The 20530-nt window shown below is 37.6% G+C and overlaps 1 protein-coding gene and 1 long non-coding RNA gene across 2 annotated transcripts in view; one reads left to right on the top strand and one right to left on the bottom strand.

Annotated features, from left to right (window-relative positions):
• The window catches only part of LOC139933771 (proteasome activator complex subunit 4-like), a 42424-nt gene extending 32880 nt beyond the window's left edge, over nucleotides 1-9544 (top strand). The window contains exons 35-40 of the mRNA XM_071927977.1: nucleotides 253-329; nucleotides 809-937; nucleotides 1893-2048; nucleotides 2681-2831; nucleotides 4106-4251; nucleotides 4983-9544. Coding sequence (XP_071784078.1) covers nucleotides 253-329; nucleotides 809-937; nucleotides 1893-2048; nucleotides 2681-2831; nucleotides 4106-4251; nucleotides 4983-5117 — 794 coding nt within the window. The 3' untranslated portion in view covers nucleotides 5118-9544. The remainder of the gene's footprint in view (nucleotides 1-252; nucleotides 330-808; nucleotides 938-1892; nucleotides 2049-2680; nucleotides 2832-4105; nucleotides 4252-4982) is intronic.
• On the bottom strand, nucleotides 8092-14831 carry LOC139933781 (uncharacterized). The gene is made up of 4 exons (XR_011785620.1): nucleotides 14698-14831; nucleotides 11498-11579; nucleotides 10612-10725; nucleotides 8092-8214 (listed from the first exon to the last, which is right to left on the bottom strand). It is a non-coding gene; the product is annotated as an uncharacterized lncRNA (long non-coding RNA).
• Nucleotides 14832-20530: the final 5699 nt, after the last annotated feature.

Genomic DNA, 20530 nt, shown 5'->3' with positions numbered 1-20530 from the left:
TTTCATAATTAGCAGCGGGATTTGATGTTGTCATGAGAGACCATTGAGTAGACACTCACTGTGATTCGCAGAACCTGCAAAACTTCTGAATGGATATAAACAAGTCTGTCCCCCCAAAATTCTGAAAAGAAAATCATTTGTTGTGAAGTGGCCCACAAAAACACTGTAAAAAGGTTCGAGTGTCAGACTGTCTCCTTTCTATTTTTCTGCTCTTACAAAGTTTTTGAAACTAATATATTTTTTTCTTTCTAGTAATGAAGTGGCTCGTGAGTACCCTAGGAGGAATGTTCCCATCTACTCCGTCTGTGATATTCCAATTTCTTCCACTAGTAAGTCGAAACTTTTCTCAATTTTCTGGGGTTTTCTTCTGAATGTAGGGTCAGCTAATGCTTTAGTTTGTTGTACACAGGATTTAGACAGTTAAAAGTTGTTTTGTGTTTTGACAGAGCTGGGTGGGGGTGCACTGAGTTTACAGTGCTTAACACACATCAGTGTACAGGTCAAACCAGATAGTAGGCTTCTTAGGCGTTTTGTGTATTGATGTTCATTAAAGAACGTAGCACACTTTTCATGATAGAGGGGTAAATCCTGCTATTTATGGTATGGGTTTTCTGAAAATTAAATCAAGAGACTTTGCCACACCTTATTTAAATAGGGCATCGTAGGGTCGTGTCACACAGGGCAATTTACAGGCAACCAGTTCCAGGCAAGCTCCAAGAAGAAAAGAACAATCATATTACGTCAATTTTTACATAATATTCTTTGGATGAAAACTAAGAACGTTGCTTTGTCTATTTATTTTCTTCAGCTTGCTCCTCTGGAGGGTTTTGAGAGTGATGAGGAGTTGAGTCTACTAGCTAAAGTCTTAATGGCTTACATGGCCCAGGCTCTCCTTCAACCTGAGACTATCCCAATAGTGCTTGGCTCACTACAACAGGTAAGGGGGTGTAGTTATTAATGAGTTACATTGGTGCGCAGCCACAATAATGCGTACACAATTTCTTCTTTTATCCATTTTATGAGCAACAGTGTGAAAACTGCGATGTAGTAGTTATCTCAATGGGTTTTTTTTTCTCAATCAATTAACAACCGCTGTGTCAATGATGAATAAAAAGTGCTTGAGTTTGTTGAATCCAAGATCTGCAAAGTTCGTTTGATGTCTTTGTAATAAAAAGTCTACCCATAATTGTGACATGTGCATATTGACAAGGGGACAAGAGATTATATGTCCGAACAGGTGGCATGAAACATTCTTCTCAGTTCAGCAAGTACCTTTCTCAGTGGCAACATAAAGGGTTAATGGACTGAGTGTTCCTAACAGGCAATAGACAGACTGCACACGGTGTCAATAACCAACATCTTTGATGATAAACAATGGAAAAGTTCACATGTGTACGGACTACACACAACTCTCGGCCAATAAAAGCCTTTCACACGTGCATGTTTCATCTACAATCCCGCCCAATCAGAGTTTTGGTGCTAATCTGTTTTAAAATCTTGACAACACTATTTCCATTAACCACGGCAGGGGTGATTCACCCCTTCCCAAGATTTTTTTTTTTTTAACTACATAAGCTCTATCTTTGTTGACATGAGCATTGAGTTCAGTAGCCGAGTGTAACTTTGATACAAGGGTCCAATGTTTGCATGACATTTTCATTTTTATAAACGAGTTTTCTTACACGGAGCACAGTTTGGTGATTGCAGCTTGTACCAAGTGTTATTAATTACTAAAGCGCTAGGATACTAAAAAGGAAAAATACTGGGAAAACCTAGACAGGCTTCGGTCTCAGCTGGGATTCGAACTGGGATCCATAGTGGTGAAAAGCAGGGAAAGAAACCACTGAGCCAACGTGAACCCCCCTGAATGTTGTTTTTGTTGTTGTTTTCAGATTGCCCTTGGTACATCTTGGAGAGCCAAAGTGACACTCCTAGGTTATCTTCAAGTGATGGTGTACTATAACCTCTTCACTGTGAGTAACCAGTCGCAGTCAGTAGCAACGATACATCAATTAGTGCTAGACCTGCTCAAGGATGACCGACTAGAGGTAAGAAAACAAGTGTGAATAATGCGCAATCCGTTATCCATGACCTTGAGCTTGGACTCTAACATCTGCTTGAGCTGTGTTGCAAATTGTGGCATGTCGTGGCGAAGTGGTCTAGTTGATCAGAGCTTGGTTTTGTTAGCACAAATCTGTTATCCATGAATTTGGGCTTAGGCCACTTTGAAAGTCTTAGCGTGTCGTGGCCGAGCAGTCTAGTTCACCAGAGCCAGAGTTTTGTTCTAGTTCTAGTGATGTCAGCAGCAGAGTTAGGGTTCAATACCCACCCATGACACTTGTGTCCTTGAGCAACGCATTTGCTTTATAAAAAGGTGAAAAGGTAGTGCATTATGCTCTACCAGCTCCTAGAGGATTCTAACCATGCCTTCATCATTACAGACTGTAAAGGGGTAAATACACTGTTTCAGCACCCATTCGGTCAAGTGTAGACCTCACTCAGCTGTCAGAACTCGGGTTTGATGCTCCATACATGAACCACTCGACAATGACTCAGGGGGTGTTCTCCCATTGGTTCTTGGTTCCTAAATACCAATATCGGTTACATGGCAACCGTTTAAAGCAGTCATGATCCCTTTCCCTCTGTCTGGTTTACCATTGTTTTTTTCCAATGCTCATAGGTGAGAGAAATGGCAGGTACCACCCTAAGTGGACTCTTTCACTGTGGAGTCTTCTCCATTGAGCCTAAACTACAAAATCACTTTGAGAGTTTGTGTAAGACGAGACTACCAGCCAAGAGGGTACGTCTTCAGAGTAACTTCAATAATGAAGGTTAGTTTTTTACATTTGTTGTACTAACTTGACTTAAAGGCAGTGGACACTATTGGTAATTACTCAAAATAATATTTAGCATAAAAACTACTAACTTGGTAACAAGTAATGGAGGGCTGGTGATAGTATAAAAACATTGTGAGAAACGGCTCCCTCTGAAGTAACGTTGTTTTCAAGAAAGAAGTAATTTTGCATGACTTTTATTTTGAGACCCAAGCGTCTGAAAGCACACAACTTCGTGTGACAGGGGCGTTTTTTCTTTCATTATTATCTCGCAACTTCGACGACCAATTGAGCTCAAATTTTCACCGGTTTATTTTATGCATATGGTGAGATACACCAAGTGAGAAGACTGGTCTTTGACAATTGCCAATAGTGTCCAGTGTCTACTTAACTACATGTATGTCCAGTTGCCTGTAGTTAGTCTTCTTCTAGTCAGCTATTTGGACCCAGCTTGCTAAACTTGGTTGCTTCGCAGGTTACCGTAGGCTATTATTATTCTTCACTATGATACTGGAACTGTGATGTACAGGAGTCATAATTTAAAAATGGCAAAATCTTTGGCTCTGCTGGTAGTGTGGTGAGGATTGATAAGACACTGTGAGAATAATTTAGACTTTTGTGGAAAAAATCCCAGACAATCCCAGTATCTTGACTTGAACAGAGGGACAAGATTGTCAGTGAGCAAGTTCAGCCATCAACTGTTAGTCCACCATCGGTTTCTTGTCCAAACCTACTCAAACTAGTACACCACATACTTATTCTGGGAACATCTTAAAGTGGTATGCTATAATTGGATCGGAAAAGTGTTCCAGTGCATGTTCTAGTGAAATGCTCAGAGTACTAATGCAGGACTACTCCTGTGCTTGGGCACGATGATGCAGTATAGCTGGACAATCTGGTGGTCAAATGGATGTGGGTAGTGCCCACAGTGGCATTATTTTGGGCCCATGTGGTGCCCAATTTTTAAGCTTCTCCCTAAACGGCTGTTAAAAAGTCTATAAATGCCTATGTATTCAACAAAATGTTCCTGCACCTGTGTTAAGCTCGGTTCATACTTTATGCGAATGTCACACAAATTAGGATATCACAGGGCTGTTTTCACAGTGATTGTTTGGCAGGATTTGAGCATAAGCCAACTGATGCGAATTATTTAATGCAAATTTGTGTTGCAAAGATGGTAACTCATTCGTAGGAAGTGTGAACCAGGCTTAAGGCCAAATATCATGCCCGAGTTACTATAACAAGTGGACTTGATCATCTCTTAATAACAGAGTTTTCAGCATCAGTGGTTCAGCGTCATGCAGGTATCATTGGTCTGAGTGCCTGTGTGCAGGCCTACCCCTATGATGTACCTGAGTGGATGCCGGCAATACTCATGGATCTTACAGGTCATTTACACGACCCTCAACCCATAGAGGTGAGTTTGTCCTACATTGTGCAAATGAGTTAATGGCCTGAAATGTTGACCTGAGCAGAAAGACCCTGCTAGAGTTGAAATGCCATGCCATTAAACAATTTATTGCTATCATAAATCATAGCATTGGTTCTTTTGGTTGTTAAGTAGTTTGCAACAGCTAATTCTATTTTTTCACAGTACGACTTACACACCAAATAATGTCCACAACTCCCCAAATGACATGTCATGTACATCTATCGTTCTCGTACCTTGCTACATGTTGTTCAAAAGAGGGTCTTTAATAAGTCATTCATAATTCACATGGTTGTCTCTTCCTGAATGTTGCAATTATGATCTGCTCTTGCCCAAACTCCCTCTTCTTTAATTACCTTGGGGGAGGGGGGCTGGAAGGGTAATCTGCATAACCCCGGGGTGCCAACATTTTGCAGCTTACAGTCATGGGAGATTTTGTGCACAAAGGGAGATATTGAGATTCATATTTAATATAACATGTTGGAAAAGGGAGATTTCGAACTTTTCAAATGGGTTTATTGTTAGGGAACTTTCTGCAGAATCAGGAATACGCAGGCGGCAGCTCCTTTCAATTTAATTCAATTAATCTTTATTTTATCCCAACACGGGTAATTGAAATGCTTGCAGACATTAAAAACTATGACACATTACCTAATAACCTGAAAGAAATGCCTGATATTTCAGTTATTATTTGTTGATATTTGCTCTCTCTTACACAGATGACTGTACGAAAGACTCTATCCGACTTCAGAAGGACGCATCATGACAACTGGCATGAACATAAACAACAGTTTACCGATGATCAACTAGTAGTCTTAACCAATCTATTAGTGTCTCCTTGTTACTATGCATAGACTACAATGTATATACTAGGTTTAGGTTATAGGCTTAAAGGCAGTGGACACTATTGGTAATTACTCAAAATAGTTGTTAGTATAAAACCTTACTTGGTAACGAGTAATGGGGAGAGATTGATGGTATAAAACATTGTGAGAAACGGTTCCCTCTGAATTTGCGTAGTTTTCGAGAAAGAAGTAATTTTCCACGAATTTGATTTCGAGACCTCAAGTTTAGAACTTGAGGTCTCGAAATCAACTGTCTAAACGCACACAACTTCATGTGACAATGGTTATTTTTCTTTAATTATTATCTCGCAAGTTCGATGACCGATTGAGCTCACATTTTCACAGGTTTATTTTATGCTTATGTTGAGATACACGAATTGTTAAGGCTAGTGTTTGACAATTACCAATAGTGTTCACTGCCTTTAAATGGTTTCAGGGCTCCATAGACCAGTATCTTCACTTGGTGTATCCCAACATATGCATAAAATGACAAATCTGTGAAACCTAGCTTTATTCATGAGCCTTTGAGTTCGACATCAGATATGCTACGCAATGGGTTCACCAATGTATTAGTAGAGCTAGGTACATAGACCCACTGTGTATTATACAAGTAGTCAATAAATTTGTATAGTTCATTTAATACTTGCTAATGCCACCCTGTCAATTGTAAATCGGGAAAATACATCAACTGGATGATCCAGTCACGCTGCCACCAAATGTACAAACTATGGAGTTTAGCTTTGACTTGACAAATAATAATCAGGAATAATTGTCCAATTTAAACAACTTATCCATTTACAAGAATTAGAGTTATTAATTTTTGGTTATTACCTATACACAGATGTGTTAGCCCTCAGTACTTTCCCCGAGTCCTGTGAAAAAATATCACAGGCATATTTACTTGGGTGGGATTCAAACCCACGACCCTTGCAGTTCTAGAGCAGTGTCTTACCAGCTAGACTGACTCCATTGCCCGGTAGCTAGAGGCAGTTCCAATCCTATGAAAGTGAGTTCTTGTGTCGTTGAAGATCATGGGAGGGTGCAGGATGTATATTCTGCTCTCTACAAGAAATGGAGGATCCTTGGGTCAAACAGCTGATAGTTCCAGATGAATATGAGCTTGACTAAAGTGAGACTATGCTTTGAAGGGCTGACTATTGGATTCTTTCAGCACCATCATGGACATGTGGCACTGACCCTGTACTTGCAAAGATCAAGGATTGCAATCTTAAAAGTCGATCAGAGAGGATCGGGTAGGTGTGTGCACACTGGTGCTTAAATGACGAGATTTTTTACTGCATTCAAACCTTCAAGGTTCAAGCAAAATTTCTTTTGACCCAATTCACCTGGTGTCCCCATTACTATAATATTGCTTGCACCATTTTGGGAGTCGACATACCAGTTTGTTGTACAGTGTAGTTCATATTTTAGGCATGGCACGCATACTTTAACTTTTACAGTAAGTGCAATTTGACTCCAAAAATGGAGAGGGTAGCAGACAGTAACACAATATGACATTGATCTATAATTTTCCGCTAAGCAAATATTAGCGGGACACAAGTACATGTGGCTTAGTATTTTGGCTGGTAACTTTATTCTGGTAAGCAAAATTGTTTTTTTGCATAGTTACTTGTTATGCTCCATGAAGTTTGGCCCCTGAACCACTATAGGTTTGGTTATTACCCAAGTTGGTCTAGCAGGGTTGAAACGTCAGGCCATTAACTATTTTTTTTAAATATTATTCAATTAAACCATTTATTGAGTGCATATGGTTCTTAAAGTGGAGATATACTATGTTCTTTCTGATTTAAAATTAAATGTTTTCTTTTCGACCATTTTATTTCAATCATTCTTGATTACATGTAAATATAACCACCAAGATTTAACAATGGAAAGTTTCATTTTATGTTAACCAAACAAAATCATGTCACTGTTAAAGTTAAATGCAATATGGGAGTCAGATGTTAAGGGCATGACTGACCTGTTTTAACTTTTGGCAGATCTTTGTGGAAGTGTAGAGAAATGAAATTGATGGTTTTGGCAGAAATTAAAATGAAATAAATCATTTTTGTGTAAAGCTCACCTAGTGTGAAGTGAAACCGCTTTCCTTTGATGCAATTTCATATTTAAGGAAACAATTATGAGCTTCTGTAAAGAAACAGCCATGAGTTTGTTAATTGATAAAACTACAAATTAAAATGTCCCTTGTTTTGTACACAACAAAACACTTTTAAAGGAAGTATATACCTTTGGTAAAAATTGATGACCATGAGAACTTAGTAAGATGTACTGCAGTTATTGATAATATATAACATTTTGAGAAACAATTCCCTTGAAAGGAGAGAGTTGGAGAGAGGGATTCCAAAAACATTAGTGTGAGGGTAAACAAAATTATATTCCGATATTAGGCACAAAGCAAACGCCTTGAAAAGTAAACAGAGTCCTAGTTAATAGAAAGTAGGTTCTGTGACTGAACTCTTTCATGAGAGGTTCATTTACCTGGAGGACCAGCACAATCTTGGCTCAGTGTGTGAACAGTTGAAAGAAGAAACTACCTCTCATCTAGAATGACAACATTTACATTGATTACTTATGACAGGTTAAAGACACTGGACACTATTGGTAATTGTCAAAGACCAGTTGTCTCACTTGGTGTATCTCAATATATGCATAAAATAACAAACCTGTGAAAATGTGAGCTCGATTGGTCGTCGGACCATGAAGTTGTGCGCTTTCAGATGCTTGGTTTCGAGACCTCAAATTTTAACTCTGAGGTCTTGAAATCAAGTTCGTGGAGAATAACTTATTTCTCTAAAACTACGTCACTTCAGAGAGAGTCGTTTCTCACAATGTTTTATATTATCAACCTCTTCCCACTACTTCTTACCAAGTGAGGTTTTATGCTAATAATTATTTTGAGTAATTACCAATAGTGTCCACTGCCTTTGAAGACTCAGGATTCTTTAACCTGTTTACTGTACAGTGATATGGTCCTCCTCTCAAGTCTTTTTGTTCAAAGTGAACAAGTCTTCACCTCACTTGGACTTGGGTTACAGTAAGGAAAGGTTGAACCCATATCAAGTTGCGGCCATCTTGGATCTTCCTCCTATTTAAAACAATGATAACCAAAATGAGGCTTACAGGTCAAAAAGTCTGACTCACTTATAAATAATATAAGGAATGCAGTGGTAGTACTTTAAGTAACTAATTTCATAAAAGATCATTTTTTTATCATGTAATTAGTTAGTGCTACTATCTTCCTTCCACGTTTTATCTGTCAGACTAACATGGCTATTTTTTTTTTTTTATTCACTAAAGTATTCATATAATTTGCTGTACTCAGGAAAGAAAATGAAGATAATTGCATCATGATCTACAGTCAACAATCTTAGGCCGAGTCCGAAACGTTGACTTCGGCTACAGCTCTGGCTAGATCAGTTCCGAAACGTTGACTTCGGCTACAGCTCTGGCTAGATCAGTGCATCTCCCAGTGTTGTAGAATAGGCAGACACGTGCGATCTAGCCAAAGCTGTAGCCAAAGTCGCCATTTCTGACACAGCCTAATAATCTCATGTTCAAGAGGAGATTGGTTAGCATTATTACTTTATACAAATTTTGTAATTTATTCATCTTGGGTTGAACTACGCAGTTGAAATTTTACACTACAGAATATAAATCACCATATCTATTGGTTCCTTACAAATGTATTAAGTTTTAATGGATTAATATTTGATTTTTCAGATTGAGGTGGTATTTAGTTTGGGTTATGTTCCCCATTAATAAAAGGGTTTATGTTTACCCGCTTCTTATTATAATTAATTATTTGGAAACTTAACCGAGCAGTTATTGGTAACCCAGCTGTCAATTTCACAAAACTCTTCCTAACTTGGGATTAATCTTATGAATTAGGACAAGTGCCAACCCTGCACTGTAGCATGCAGACTTTAAGATTAACCCTAAGTTAGGATGAGTAACTCATCCTAACTCGAGATAAGACGAGTCCCAACTCTTTGTGAAATCGACAGCTGGACTTTTGGGGAAATTCCAAAAACCACTGGTTTAAATTGGTTAAACAAGGCTGAATTGAAATGAGAAAAATACCTCACTCATTTGTATTGTGGGCATTTATGCATCAATGCTCAATAGAATTGAACAATTTTATTATAAAACTGAAAGTCAACATTTGAAGAAAAAAAATGTTCCTGCCGAACTTGTACAGTCATGAGTTTGCTGGCGCAAAGCAAAAATCACTGGCCTTAAGCCAGCAGTCCAGTGTCAAGTTGGATCACTGTAACTATTCAAGCACTGTTAATTACTTTATGAATTGTAAATCTTGCTTAACATTTTTGTTTAATTTGTTTCCTATTTTGAAAAAGAAGCCAGTTTAAAAAAAAAATTATATGAAATTTTGAACAAATTGTGAAATAAACTAACTCTGACAAAATTAGCTGTGCACAGTTTACTTAATGTTTAAAGGTCTCCAAGCACAACGTAACTTGTTTTTTTCTGACCTACGGGTGCTAGGTTCAAAAAAAATAATTGAAAATGGCAATTTTTACTTAATTTGTCTGAGGACCCCCCTCCCCTCCCTGCACCAATAAACCTTAAGCATTGATGTCATCAACGATCTCATCAAGCCACCATGTTAGAGGTAAACCGGTGACTAAACAATGGAAACGCACAGATTTGTACCATGCATCTTCTTTACCTTACCATAGACCTTATCGCAAATACTCGGTATGCGCATAATAGACGTGGAATCAGGTGCATGCTGGTCTAGCTAGCTATCAAATTTGATCACTAGCTAGACCAGCAAGCACCTCATTCGACTGTTTGCGCTTGCGCAATGGTATTTGCGAAAAGGTCTATATATAGACCTTTTTGTCTATAGACATTTAGGCAAATACCCATTGCGCAAGCGCTAACTGTTAAATGAGGTGCATGATGGTCTAGCTAGCGATCAACTAGCCAGCTATCAAACTTGATCACTCTAGACCAGCATGCACCTCATTCCCTGTCGAACTTGTGCGTACTGAGTATAAGGTATACACATAAGGTCTATGCTTAAAGACACTGGACACTATTGGTAATTGTCAAAGACCAGTCTTCTCACTTGGTGTATCTCAACATATGCATAAAATAACAAACCTGTGAAAAATTGAGCTCAATTGGTCATCGGAGTTGCGAGATAACTATGAAAGAGAAAAAAACACCCTTGTCACACAAAGTTTGCGTGCTTTCAGATGCTTTATTTCGAATTCTAAACTTGATGTCTTGAAATCAAATTCGTGGAAAATTACTTCTTTCTCGAAAACTACGTCACTTCAGCTGGAGCCGTTTCTCACAATGTTTTATACAATCAACCTCTCCTCATTCCTCATTACCAAGTAAGGTTTTATGCTATTAATTATTTTGAGTAATTACCAATAGTGTCCACTGCCTTTAAGATAATAAGGCTTGTTTAGATATGCTTAGGCTTTGTGTTGACATTAATGTTACTCACTTTGACACAATGACAATAAACTTGGAACATTCCACCAAATCCAACCAAACTAGGCTTGCTGATTGTAGGGGAAAACTCCAGAATGCCCTCCTTAAGTTAGAGTTCATCTGAGATCTAATCAGTAAGAGAATAGAGAGGGCAGGATACATGTATTATTATGATAAACCACTCAGTGAAAGCTTTAGTCCATCTAACCTTGTCCACACAAAAAATACAGACTTTTTGCAATTTTGGCACTTTACTTTGCAGGCAAAACACTACACTGTTTGTATAGGAACTTTGAAATGATGTACTTTCAACATAAATTCAAGAATTGTTATAACAGCTGGTTATTAGACACGCCGCTTTCTTCACTATCAAAGTTGATAAAAATGATATGCTGCTTTTTCAACTGAAACCCCAGCAGTGTAGGGTGTGCATGGAGCTTGCAGGAAGTCCTGGCTCTTTTTGTCCTTGTTAAATGTGATTTTCATAGTAAGGTTAAACTCCTAAAGATTGTTTGGACAGACCTTCCAAAATAGACACAGCGGGCCTGGAAATACACTTGGTCCTGGTCTTGGCCTTGGTTTCTAATGGAAGTGCTCTTTTGAAAATGAAAATGGCCTTGCCCTCTTGGAAGTAGTTTCAGGAGTTGCATTTGAATGTCTTATTTTTTTATCCTTTTCAAGCCAGTTCCTGCACATTATGTGACCCAACATCAAACAGCAACCCTAGTAGATGTTAACCCTCCATCGATTCAAACAAACTCTTATTTCTCTGTTTTCGAACATCAATTTATTAACTTGTTTTACTCTTACCTCAAATAATAGCACACAAGCACAATTATTTTAAGGAAAGTTTTACACCATATGTGCTAATCTGTAAACATCTCAATTTTCTATCTTACCGATGTTGTACAGACCCTTTAAAGATGACCAAAATGTCTCAGCTGCAGCCAGAAGACTAAGTAGGTTAGAATCTCACATCATCTGAATAATATAAAGGATGATACACTGGTAAAACAGTGTGCATGTGATAAATAACACAGCAAGCTGTAGACACTGTTGATTGATTGCAATTGAATGCACGGCCTTGTGCTGTGTTTTTAAAATGAAACCTTTGTTGTAGTACAACGTTGTAATAATTAATCAAAATATTTTTTAATTTATATAAAATAATGTTAATTACTAATAAAAAATTAAAGTTTTATTTTAATAATTGTTTCTGCAAATCCTTTTTTTTTTTTGTGAAATCCAATTTAAAGGCAGGGTCTTCACTTGATGTGCCCCAACATGTGCAAGAAATAACAATCAAGTGAAAATTTGGGCCCGATTGTTGAAGTTGCAAGAAATTATTGAAAGAAAAAAGCCCCTTTTTGTTGCATAAAAGTGTGTGCTTCCAGATGCCTGAAGAAGCCTTTCTCAGATTCAAATTTATTTGTGAAAAATGTTTTCTTTTTCTCTCAATTCCAAAGCTTTTAACATTATTTTTTGAGCAACTTCCATGAGTGTATACCCTCCATTTGAATAAAATAATGTTAAAAGTAAATCAAGTATGGGGCCACTGCTGGTTAGTGTGAATACATCATACTGCACAGTGCACACAAATCTGCTCTTTAAAGTACGTCAACCTTTAAGCCTCGCATTTTTTCTGAAATTGACATTTGATTTCATGCATCACTAGGACTCAATAAGCATGAAGCAATTGCAATTTTATTTATGATACCCACGCTCATAATGTCTATATCATATCATTATAGATTACCGACAAATTTATGCATCTAGGATTATGGGTTATTAAAAAGTCCAATTTATACCTTAAAATAAAACCAACATTACAATGCCCTTGTTAAATTTTGAAGGATTCTGGAGGATTTTAGGTCTTTTCAAATTTTAAGGTATTTAAAATATTACTGGTGCAAGATATTTCACGCAAATAAAAATAAGTTTTCCCATCATTGAAGCTTATTTAAAAAAAGAATTCAACCAAATCCCTAAACCATCATGCCCTGATTCTCCAGTTGATTCGAGGTCAGGTATTCAGGGATTTATGAAGTCCAGTCTCATCCACTGATCCAATTTACCTACTTGTGCACTGGTGCACTGTAAGCTAAATGATGTTGAAGGATTTATCGAAAAGAGAAGGGGTTCGCCCCGATGTTCCTGGCTGTGGCTGCTGAATGCGCCGTAGCACCTTGTAAACCCTTATAAGGTGCTACATATTTGGGTCTCAGAATTCATAACTTTTGATAACCTCTCTTTCTGAATAAGTGTATATAGTACCTTGTTGGTAGATACCTACGCTATATAAGACTTCCTTATAAATGTATATAATTTTGTTTCAAAAATTTCAAGAGGGGGTAATTGAAACACTAGTCCTAAATTGCTAGAATGTTCAAAAAATAGGGGGGGGGGTGGGGGGGGGTACTGTATTATATTGCAGCAGCCTCTCCAATATGTTGGGGCTGATGATGATTGCACCCACATCAACCCTTGTTCCTGCAGGCCTGTTTAAGCCCCCTGAATTAACAGCAATTTGAATAGCGAAAAATTAAAAATAAAACAAAATGACAAGACAGAGCTAATAAAAGAGCAACTCAAACACCCCAGTTAGATCATGGTTTCAATTCGAGAGAAAAAGTGTTATGGATTGGAACTATTTGTATTAAGGTATTCAAAATGTAATAAGTAGTGAATGCTGTTCATAGAACAGTCGTTGTCTATGCACCCAGACAGATGACCTATGGTTGCCCTAAAATTGATTCAATGTGTTGTTGAAACGTGCAGGTGCAGACCAGAAATACAGAATGGTGGGGGAATTTGGTTCTTGTTTTTTATTTATTGTGTAGCTCAACTGACATGATTTAGGCCTAGTCCTTCCCAGTTTGTTATTGGGATTTCACTTAAAGCATACTCTAATATGTTGTTTTGTCAGTCCGCTGTTTATTGTTGTATAGTTTAACTACTTCTATTCTCATTTTGTTCAACTGTCATAATGTTTTTTCAAGGCACATCAACCACAAAGCCCCTAATTTGGGGGATTCTACCCCCATTCAATGATGAATGATGTTGTTCTTCTTTTCACTTGAATGGTCTGCTCCAACCCTTTCAACTAAAAATTTGAACTCTGATCTAGTCATATTGGGTCAAGTTATACTGTGTTTAGTCATACAGTTCCATGTTTAACAGACTCCAGTGATTTTGAATCCTTGAATGAAAATGTTGACAGATTTCAATTCTCCATTTTCCCCAGATATCATTATTATTCATTTAACCATCATTATTTAAATTTTGATCTGATATTAGCACACATTTGGTAATTACTCAGAACAAATGTTAACTTAAAAAAAAACTGACTTGGTAACTAGCATTGGAGAGCTGTTGGCAGTATAAAACATTGTGGGAAACAACTCCCGCTGAAGTAACAGTTTTTGAGAAAGAGGTAAATTCTCACTAAAATATTAAAAGACATCTAGCTAGATGTCTTTTATTCCTATCTGAAAGCACACAAATTCGTCCGACAAGGGTGTTTTTTCTTTCATCATTTTCTCGCAACTTTGATGACCGATTGAGCCTCAATTTTCACGGGCTTGTTATTTTATGCTTATGATGGGATACACCAAGTTAGTGAGAACACTGGTTTGGGGGAAATTATACCAAACGCGTATACAGCGCCTTTATATAAAAAGCAACTTTCAACTTAAGTTCAAAATTTAATTTAAAAACTTGCAGAAATTGCTACAGTAATTGTTCCCTCCCTGGACCCAGTTACTGGGGCGCTGTAAGGGTCTTACTCCTTTTTCGAAATTTGTCTTTTTATATTGGTCGTACGACCGAAGAAAAATGGTAAAGCATCCCAGTAACTGGATCTCATTTTTTCAGAAATATTTCAAGCAGTGATTTTGACAGCCCATCTCATTACGTAACGTCTGTTTATAATCATGTGAACCAATCAACAAAAGGCGCCCAAAAATAACATCACTATACGAACTACCAGCGAAACATGGCTCGGGTGTGTGTGGATGATACAATTTCAAATTACTTTTGACTTGGTTTTGGATTTTCTTAGATGTTCCAAGTTTTCTACATACCATAAATCATAACTTACCTGAGCCACAGTGGTTGTGGTAGATGTTCATTCTTTCTAGGATGAATAACAGTGTCCATAATGCAGTAAAACGGCGCACCCAAAGTGGGACATCTTGAGCAAAAACTCTCACGGTCCGCCATTTTCGATTTGTTTTCCTCACATTTTGCGCACGCTCGTTTGAATAATCATGGCACACTTTTAAACGTAGCGTAAACGTTGCAGTGTATAATGCACATGGGCCTCAGTTTGGGGGTTTTTGAGTGATATCCCGCACAGAAAGTTTCCATTTAAAAAAATGTCATAAACTCGATTTTGGTTTTGAGACTAACATTTTGTAGGGATTTAGGGAGCAATGGGATTAAGAGAAGGTTGAATATTTGAGTTACTTTGTTTCTAAATCAAACTGTGAACTCCAGCAACTAGTACGGTTTATAAGTACTACTACTGGGGTATTGATCTCGATCACCATTGCTCCATGTTTACCACCGAGTCAACTGAGCAGGGACGAAGGAATTTGGAGAAACACAGCTGGAGAGAAAGAGTGAGAAGCAGTGACAAATACGAAACCACACTTAGTAAATTGTGGATAAATTTGTTTTTAATTCTTGGGTCGTTTATACAGGATTAACAACAATTTTAAATTCTCACCAAAGGCATTACATTATAATTACAGGTTACGATAATGAAAATAATCAGCAACTGTTTTTGAACAAATTATAAATGTTTCACTGGAACTTGAGGCAGTGAGCTTCACGAGTTAACCTATAGACACCAGCCCATCAATGTCGCTGTTGAAACTCCAGTAGGCCTATAAATGCTTCTAAGTTGCCCATAGTTTATTTAGAGTGTTGTTTTGCACTTCCCCCAAAAAACACATTTTTTTTATTCGAGTGTACTATTTACATTGTCTGTGTATTGCATGGAATAATTTTAGTATTTTTTCTTTCTGTACTTATCCACCATTGATAAGTGAAACAGTCAGACGTAGGCCTTACCGATTTTGACAGAGTTTTTCGCCTGACCCTCCTGAACCAAACCACGGACCCCTGTTGCTTAAGACATCAGCTGAGCTGAGCAGTGATGTGCTTCAGACAATGGTTAGGTACCAATCCTAATGCGGCCGGTGTCAGATGCAATTGTGTCCGCCATGCAATAGTGTCCGCTCCGGACACTGTTGCATATGCAATCGTGTCCGGGGCTATGCAAAAAAGTCCGGCGGACTTGTACATGACTGTACATCTACTGAACCTACATATATGCATCATGAATATTCACATACTTTATGATTGCAGCGAATACCCATCGGCCGAACATTTCCCATGTCATTCATGACATCGACTCAGCTTGTAAAAAAAATTGCGAACGTGTTCCGTCGACTAAGGGCGTGTAATTACCTGCAATGGCGGTTTTGCACGGGGACGGACACAACTGCATATGCAAATGTGTCCGGGCGGACACAATTGCATTATGCAGCAGCGTCCGGGCGGACACAATTGCATATGTAAAACAGTCCGGCGGACATGATTGCATATGCAATACTGTCCGTTGCATAGAGGATATAATTGCATGCGTCATGTGTTTCGGTGTGTACATGTGCCCCCTACCGCCCCACCCCCAAACTGAGGGGGACACATAAAAACCACCATTACACAGTAGCTTTAGACCGCTTTTAGTTTCAGGGTACCAAGGTGGACGTTAGGCTTTGTTATAAATGGCTCGTTGCAACTTGTGTTTCCCAACAGGGCTGTAATAGGTACCAACACGTTCCGATTATTTACACTGTAGGCTAGGCCTTTCATTACATTTTTTAAAGTCTATAAATAAACACATTACACAATATTGCACCTTTTTTCAATAATTCAGTAACAAAACCATTTTAGAAAAGAATGACTTAATTTACTTTAACAACAAATATTTACATTTACAACATGTACATATATATATTTAATATAATGGTTTTTAGCGGTACGCTTAAATGGAAATTGTGCGCCCATTCTTTCAATAAGCATTTAAGTGAGGCCGAATTGCACATTATCTACAAATCATCTAACAGCCTTTGTCATCACAAGGAAATAATGCATCAGACCGTCAAATAATTATAGATTACTTTGTTGTTCATATTATATTTATAGCGTCTATATGAAAAAGGTGTATAGGCACGTTGCCTTGGATCGGGTGAGTTGGTCTATGAAAAGCGTTTGTTAGCCTACCGTTATAAAATGCATGATTAGAAAGGTGTTTTAAAAGTAGAATATAATGATCCACACAAAAATGCCTCGAAATTTACAAGTCAAACTTTTCAGACCGCAAAATGGCCGACCGTGTTAGTTCGCAAAGAAAAAAACATGCAATTTCTCATTTTATTCTATACTTTTAAAACGTCTGTCTAACCACGCAATTTATAACAAACGGTTTCAAACACTTTTCATAGACCAACTCGCCCGATCCAAGGCAACGTGTCCCTTAAAAGGAGTCAGGGAGCCAGACATAAAAGCATAAGACGTCATAACATCATGTGTGATTATACATCCAATGGGCCCACAGTGAAGCCATATCCAGAATTTAACAGTTTGCATTCCAATAAGTATTGCATGTCAATTAATGCAACAACTAATACATCTTTCGAATAGACCATGCCATATCCATACCGAAGTGGTTGGTTCTGGAAATGGTGGATCAAACATTAGAGAACTCAACACTTTCAGCGAGTAACGAATAATAACTACACTCTATAGAAACAATGTCAGATCTTCAACACATTTCTAAAACATGTTTAGATTCTTGTGTGTGTTTGATTGCTACAACTTCCACATTCGGAACTTTCAGAATAATAAACATGTTTATCATTTAAACATGTCTAAAAAGTGGGTGCAACATATTTGTTTAAACTTTAAACACAGTTATTATAGTGTATATGAAGGGATCCCTGCATGTGTGACATTAACCCTCGAGTCCCACCATAGGTCTAGTAAAAATGACTGCTTCATTATGTTTTAATAAAATAAAGGTTCAGAAAAATTAGAAATTTTGTAGGCCCTATTATGTCTGCGTAAAGGACATATCAACTGTTTCAGGTATACACTTCACAAGGAGTACGGTATTCACGGACGATTTCACGCTGAGGGCGGGAAAAAACCGAAAGTGTTCTCACCTAACAAAAGTAATAAAACGCTGTGTACTCTATTTCGTTTGTAAATAACACGGATGATTTCATAGCCCCAAGTCAAATCTCAAACTCGGTTGTAGTCGGGATATTATTAATTTACCGTCTTGAAGCCTCTGTGTTTTTGCGGTGTAATTGAACACATTGGTTTGACGACACCGAGGGTGTATTGACAATTAAAGAGCAGGTTGTTGATGAAAGGAAATTACCCAGTGATGTGTTTTGAATCCAGAAATCGTTGAACACACTTTCTGAAAAGCATACAGATTTTACTGAAGTCGAAAACTGCATTTTGGGTTTTTTCTATTTTCCATTGATTGTTTTGATTTATGCACCCCTTACCTTCCGTAACCCAACAAGTTTCTTCAAGATTTAATTTTAATCCGTTTGGGGAAATGCATTCAGGAATAATCCTCTGGTTAAGTCCTTAATCTCATATTGACCCCCAGCAGATAATCCCCTTAAGCTACACAGGGTCAATTTCATATCACATTTCACTCTGGTTCAGTGGAATAAGAAAACGCTCCCCCAGGGGTGAGTATTGGTGCTAAGCATTGTGCTAAGCAAGCTGCTGACAGTATTTTGCCAGTTTTAGAATCACGTGATTCCTTTCAATGTTTGCCACAATGTGAATCTTTGTTCTTTGGTAATTACTCCAAAAATATTGACTATTAAAAATTACTTCTGGTATAAGAAGCACTGCAGCTGTTGATAATGTATGGCATTATGAGAAACAAAGAATGTGGTATTAGAGAGTGGGATTCCAAAAATATTTCGATCTGAAAAAATGTTTTTGCATGAAATGTTTATCAGATTGTGTACTCCAATCACGAATTATTCTTCCTGCATGAACAATAACCGCTACAGAAATTGAGCAAGAACATCTCAAAAATACTACACCCTTTGAAATGAATTCACATGTTACTTTTATTGTATCTATATTACAGGATTAAAGGCAGTGAACACTATTTGTAATTACTCAAAATAATTGTTAGCATAACAATTAACTTGTAACGAGCAATGGAAAGCTGTTGATGTTATAAAACATTGTGGGAAACGGCTTCCTCTGAAGTAACGTAGTTTTCGAGAAAGAAGTAATTTTGCACGAATTTTATTTCGAGACCTCGGAATTATAGGTCCCGAAATCAAGCATCTGAAATTACACATCTTCGTGTGACAAGGGTGTTTTTTCTTCAAATTTTTCACAGGTTTGTGGTTGTATGCATATGTTGAGATACACCAAGTGAGAAGACTGGCCTTTGGCAAATACCAACAGTGTCCACCTGTATTTAAACAACTGAACGTTACTAAAGACCAACCTTTAACGTAACCGGTTTAACCAGTTTATAATTTGATCAGAACTTTAACTTGCAATCAGTGAAATATTCTGCATAGTAGCTCGAACAAAATATATAAATAAACAAATCGGCCCAGAGGTGTTGACCGCCAAGACCATTACTAGCTCAGCCCACCTTTTATTAAATTTTCCTAGGAACCACTCAAGCGAGAGTGGCTCTTGTTTTGATGGTTAACTTGATTGTGCCATTGGTCATTCCTTGGTTTGATCGAGAAGACTTGATCAAGTTATTCAGGTGAAAAACAATCAGTCATTTTGAACTTCCGAAATAAAATAGAATTTGAGTCCCACGTGCGTTGATTAAAAAAGGTTATTGTTTGGTGTAAAGGAAATTGTGAGGTGTTTTTTTAAGAAACGACTGGCATCTAAATTTAAAATAGGTCATCCCGTAGAAAACACAAATACAAATTTAATTAAGGCAAATTTCAATGTTATTTCGCTGTCAAAGAAAAACACCTCGGCAAGTTTTTCTGATGTGTTGTTTTTTATAAAGCAAAATTTATGATGAAATTTGCTATTTCTAATCAAAGCAGATCTGCAAAAACATACTGCGAATCTTACGAGTCAATCTTGTATAGTTATCAACATTTCAATCTATCCATTTTGATGACATTATTATACGCGTTATCATCAAACCATACTAGATAAATTAGAAGGTACAAAATATTTAAGACACTGAGAAGACAGATGATCCTGTTAAACAATGTGTGTAACAAAAGCAGTACATTGTTTCGAATGAACAAATTTGTTCATCGTGCTCATGCATAACTTAACAAAAAGGGAAGTATCGTCAATAATGTTTTCCTTTTTATTTCAGAAATGGGTTAGAGACATTTAGCATTAACTACCGCCACTATGGAGCTTAATATTATTTATGACGTAATACAGGAGTTTGAAAACATCCATATGCCTGCTTGTTACGATACCGACAGGCTCTCAGAAAATACTATTTTGCGGTATCGACTTTACTTCAAAGAGAAGTAGCGGTATGCCTAAAGCTTCAAGAAGCAGTTTTGCACAAAATATGCCTTCGGTTAATACACTCCCGTTAAATCTGTCAATGTGTAGAGGCTCGGTACCTGTGTCTTAAGAAAGCGTGGGCGATTTAGTGCTGTTGTTTTCAACCTCTTAGAGGATGGAGAAATGTCAAACGTCCGGAGTGCATGTAAGTTATGTCACCCAGCCGAAGAAATAAACGCTAAATCAACATGTCTGACTTCTGCGACCGCAGAGAGAAAGTGTCCAAAACACCGACGGACACATCAATACGTGCGTTCAACACACGCTTGGTGACCTTTTCAAAACAATGTTGGAAATCCGGAGTCATGATA

The sequence above is a fragment of the Asterias amurensis genome, chromosome 1, assembly GCF_032118995.1.
Source record: "Asterias amurensis chromosome 1, ASM3211899v1".
Classification (NCBI taxonomy): Eukaryota; Metazoa; Echinodermata; class Asteroidea; order Forcipulatida; family Asteriidae; genus Asterias; species Asterias amurensis.
Note: the sequence above shows the minus strand (reverse complement) of the source record. Positions and strands in the feature narration are given on the sequence as shown.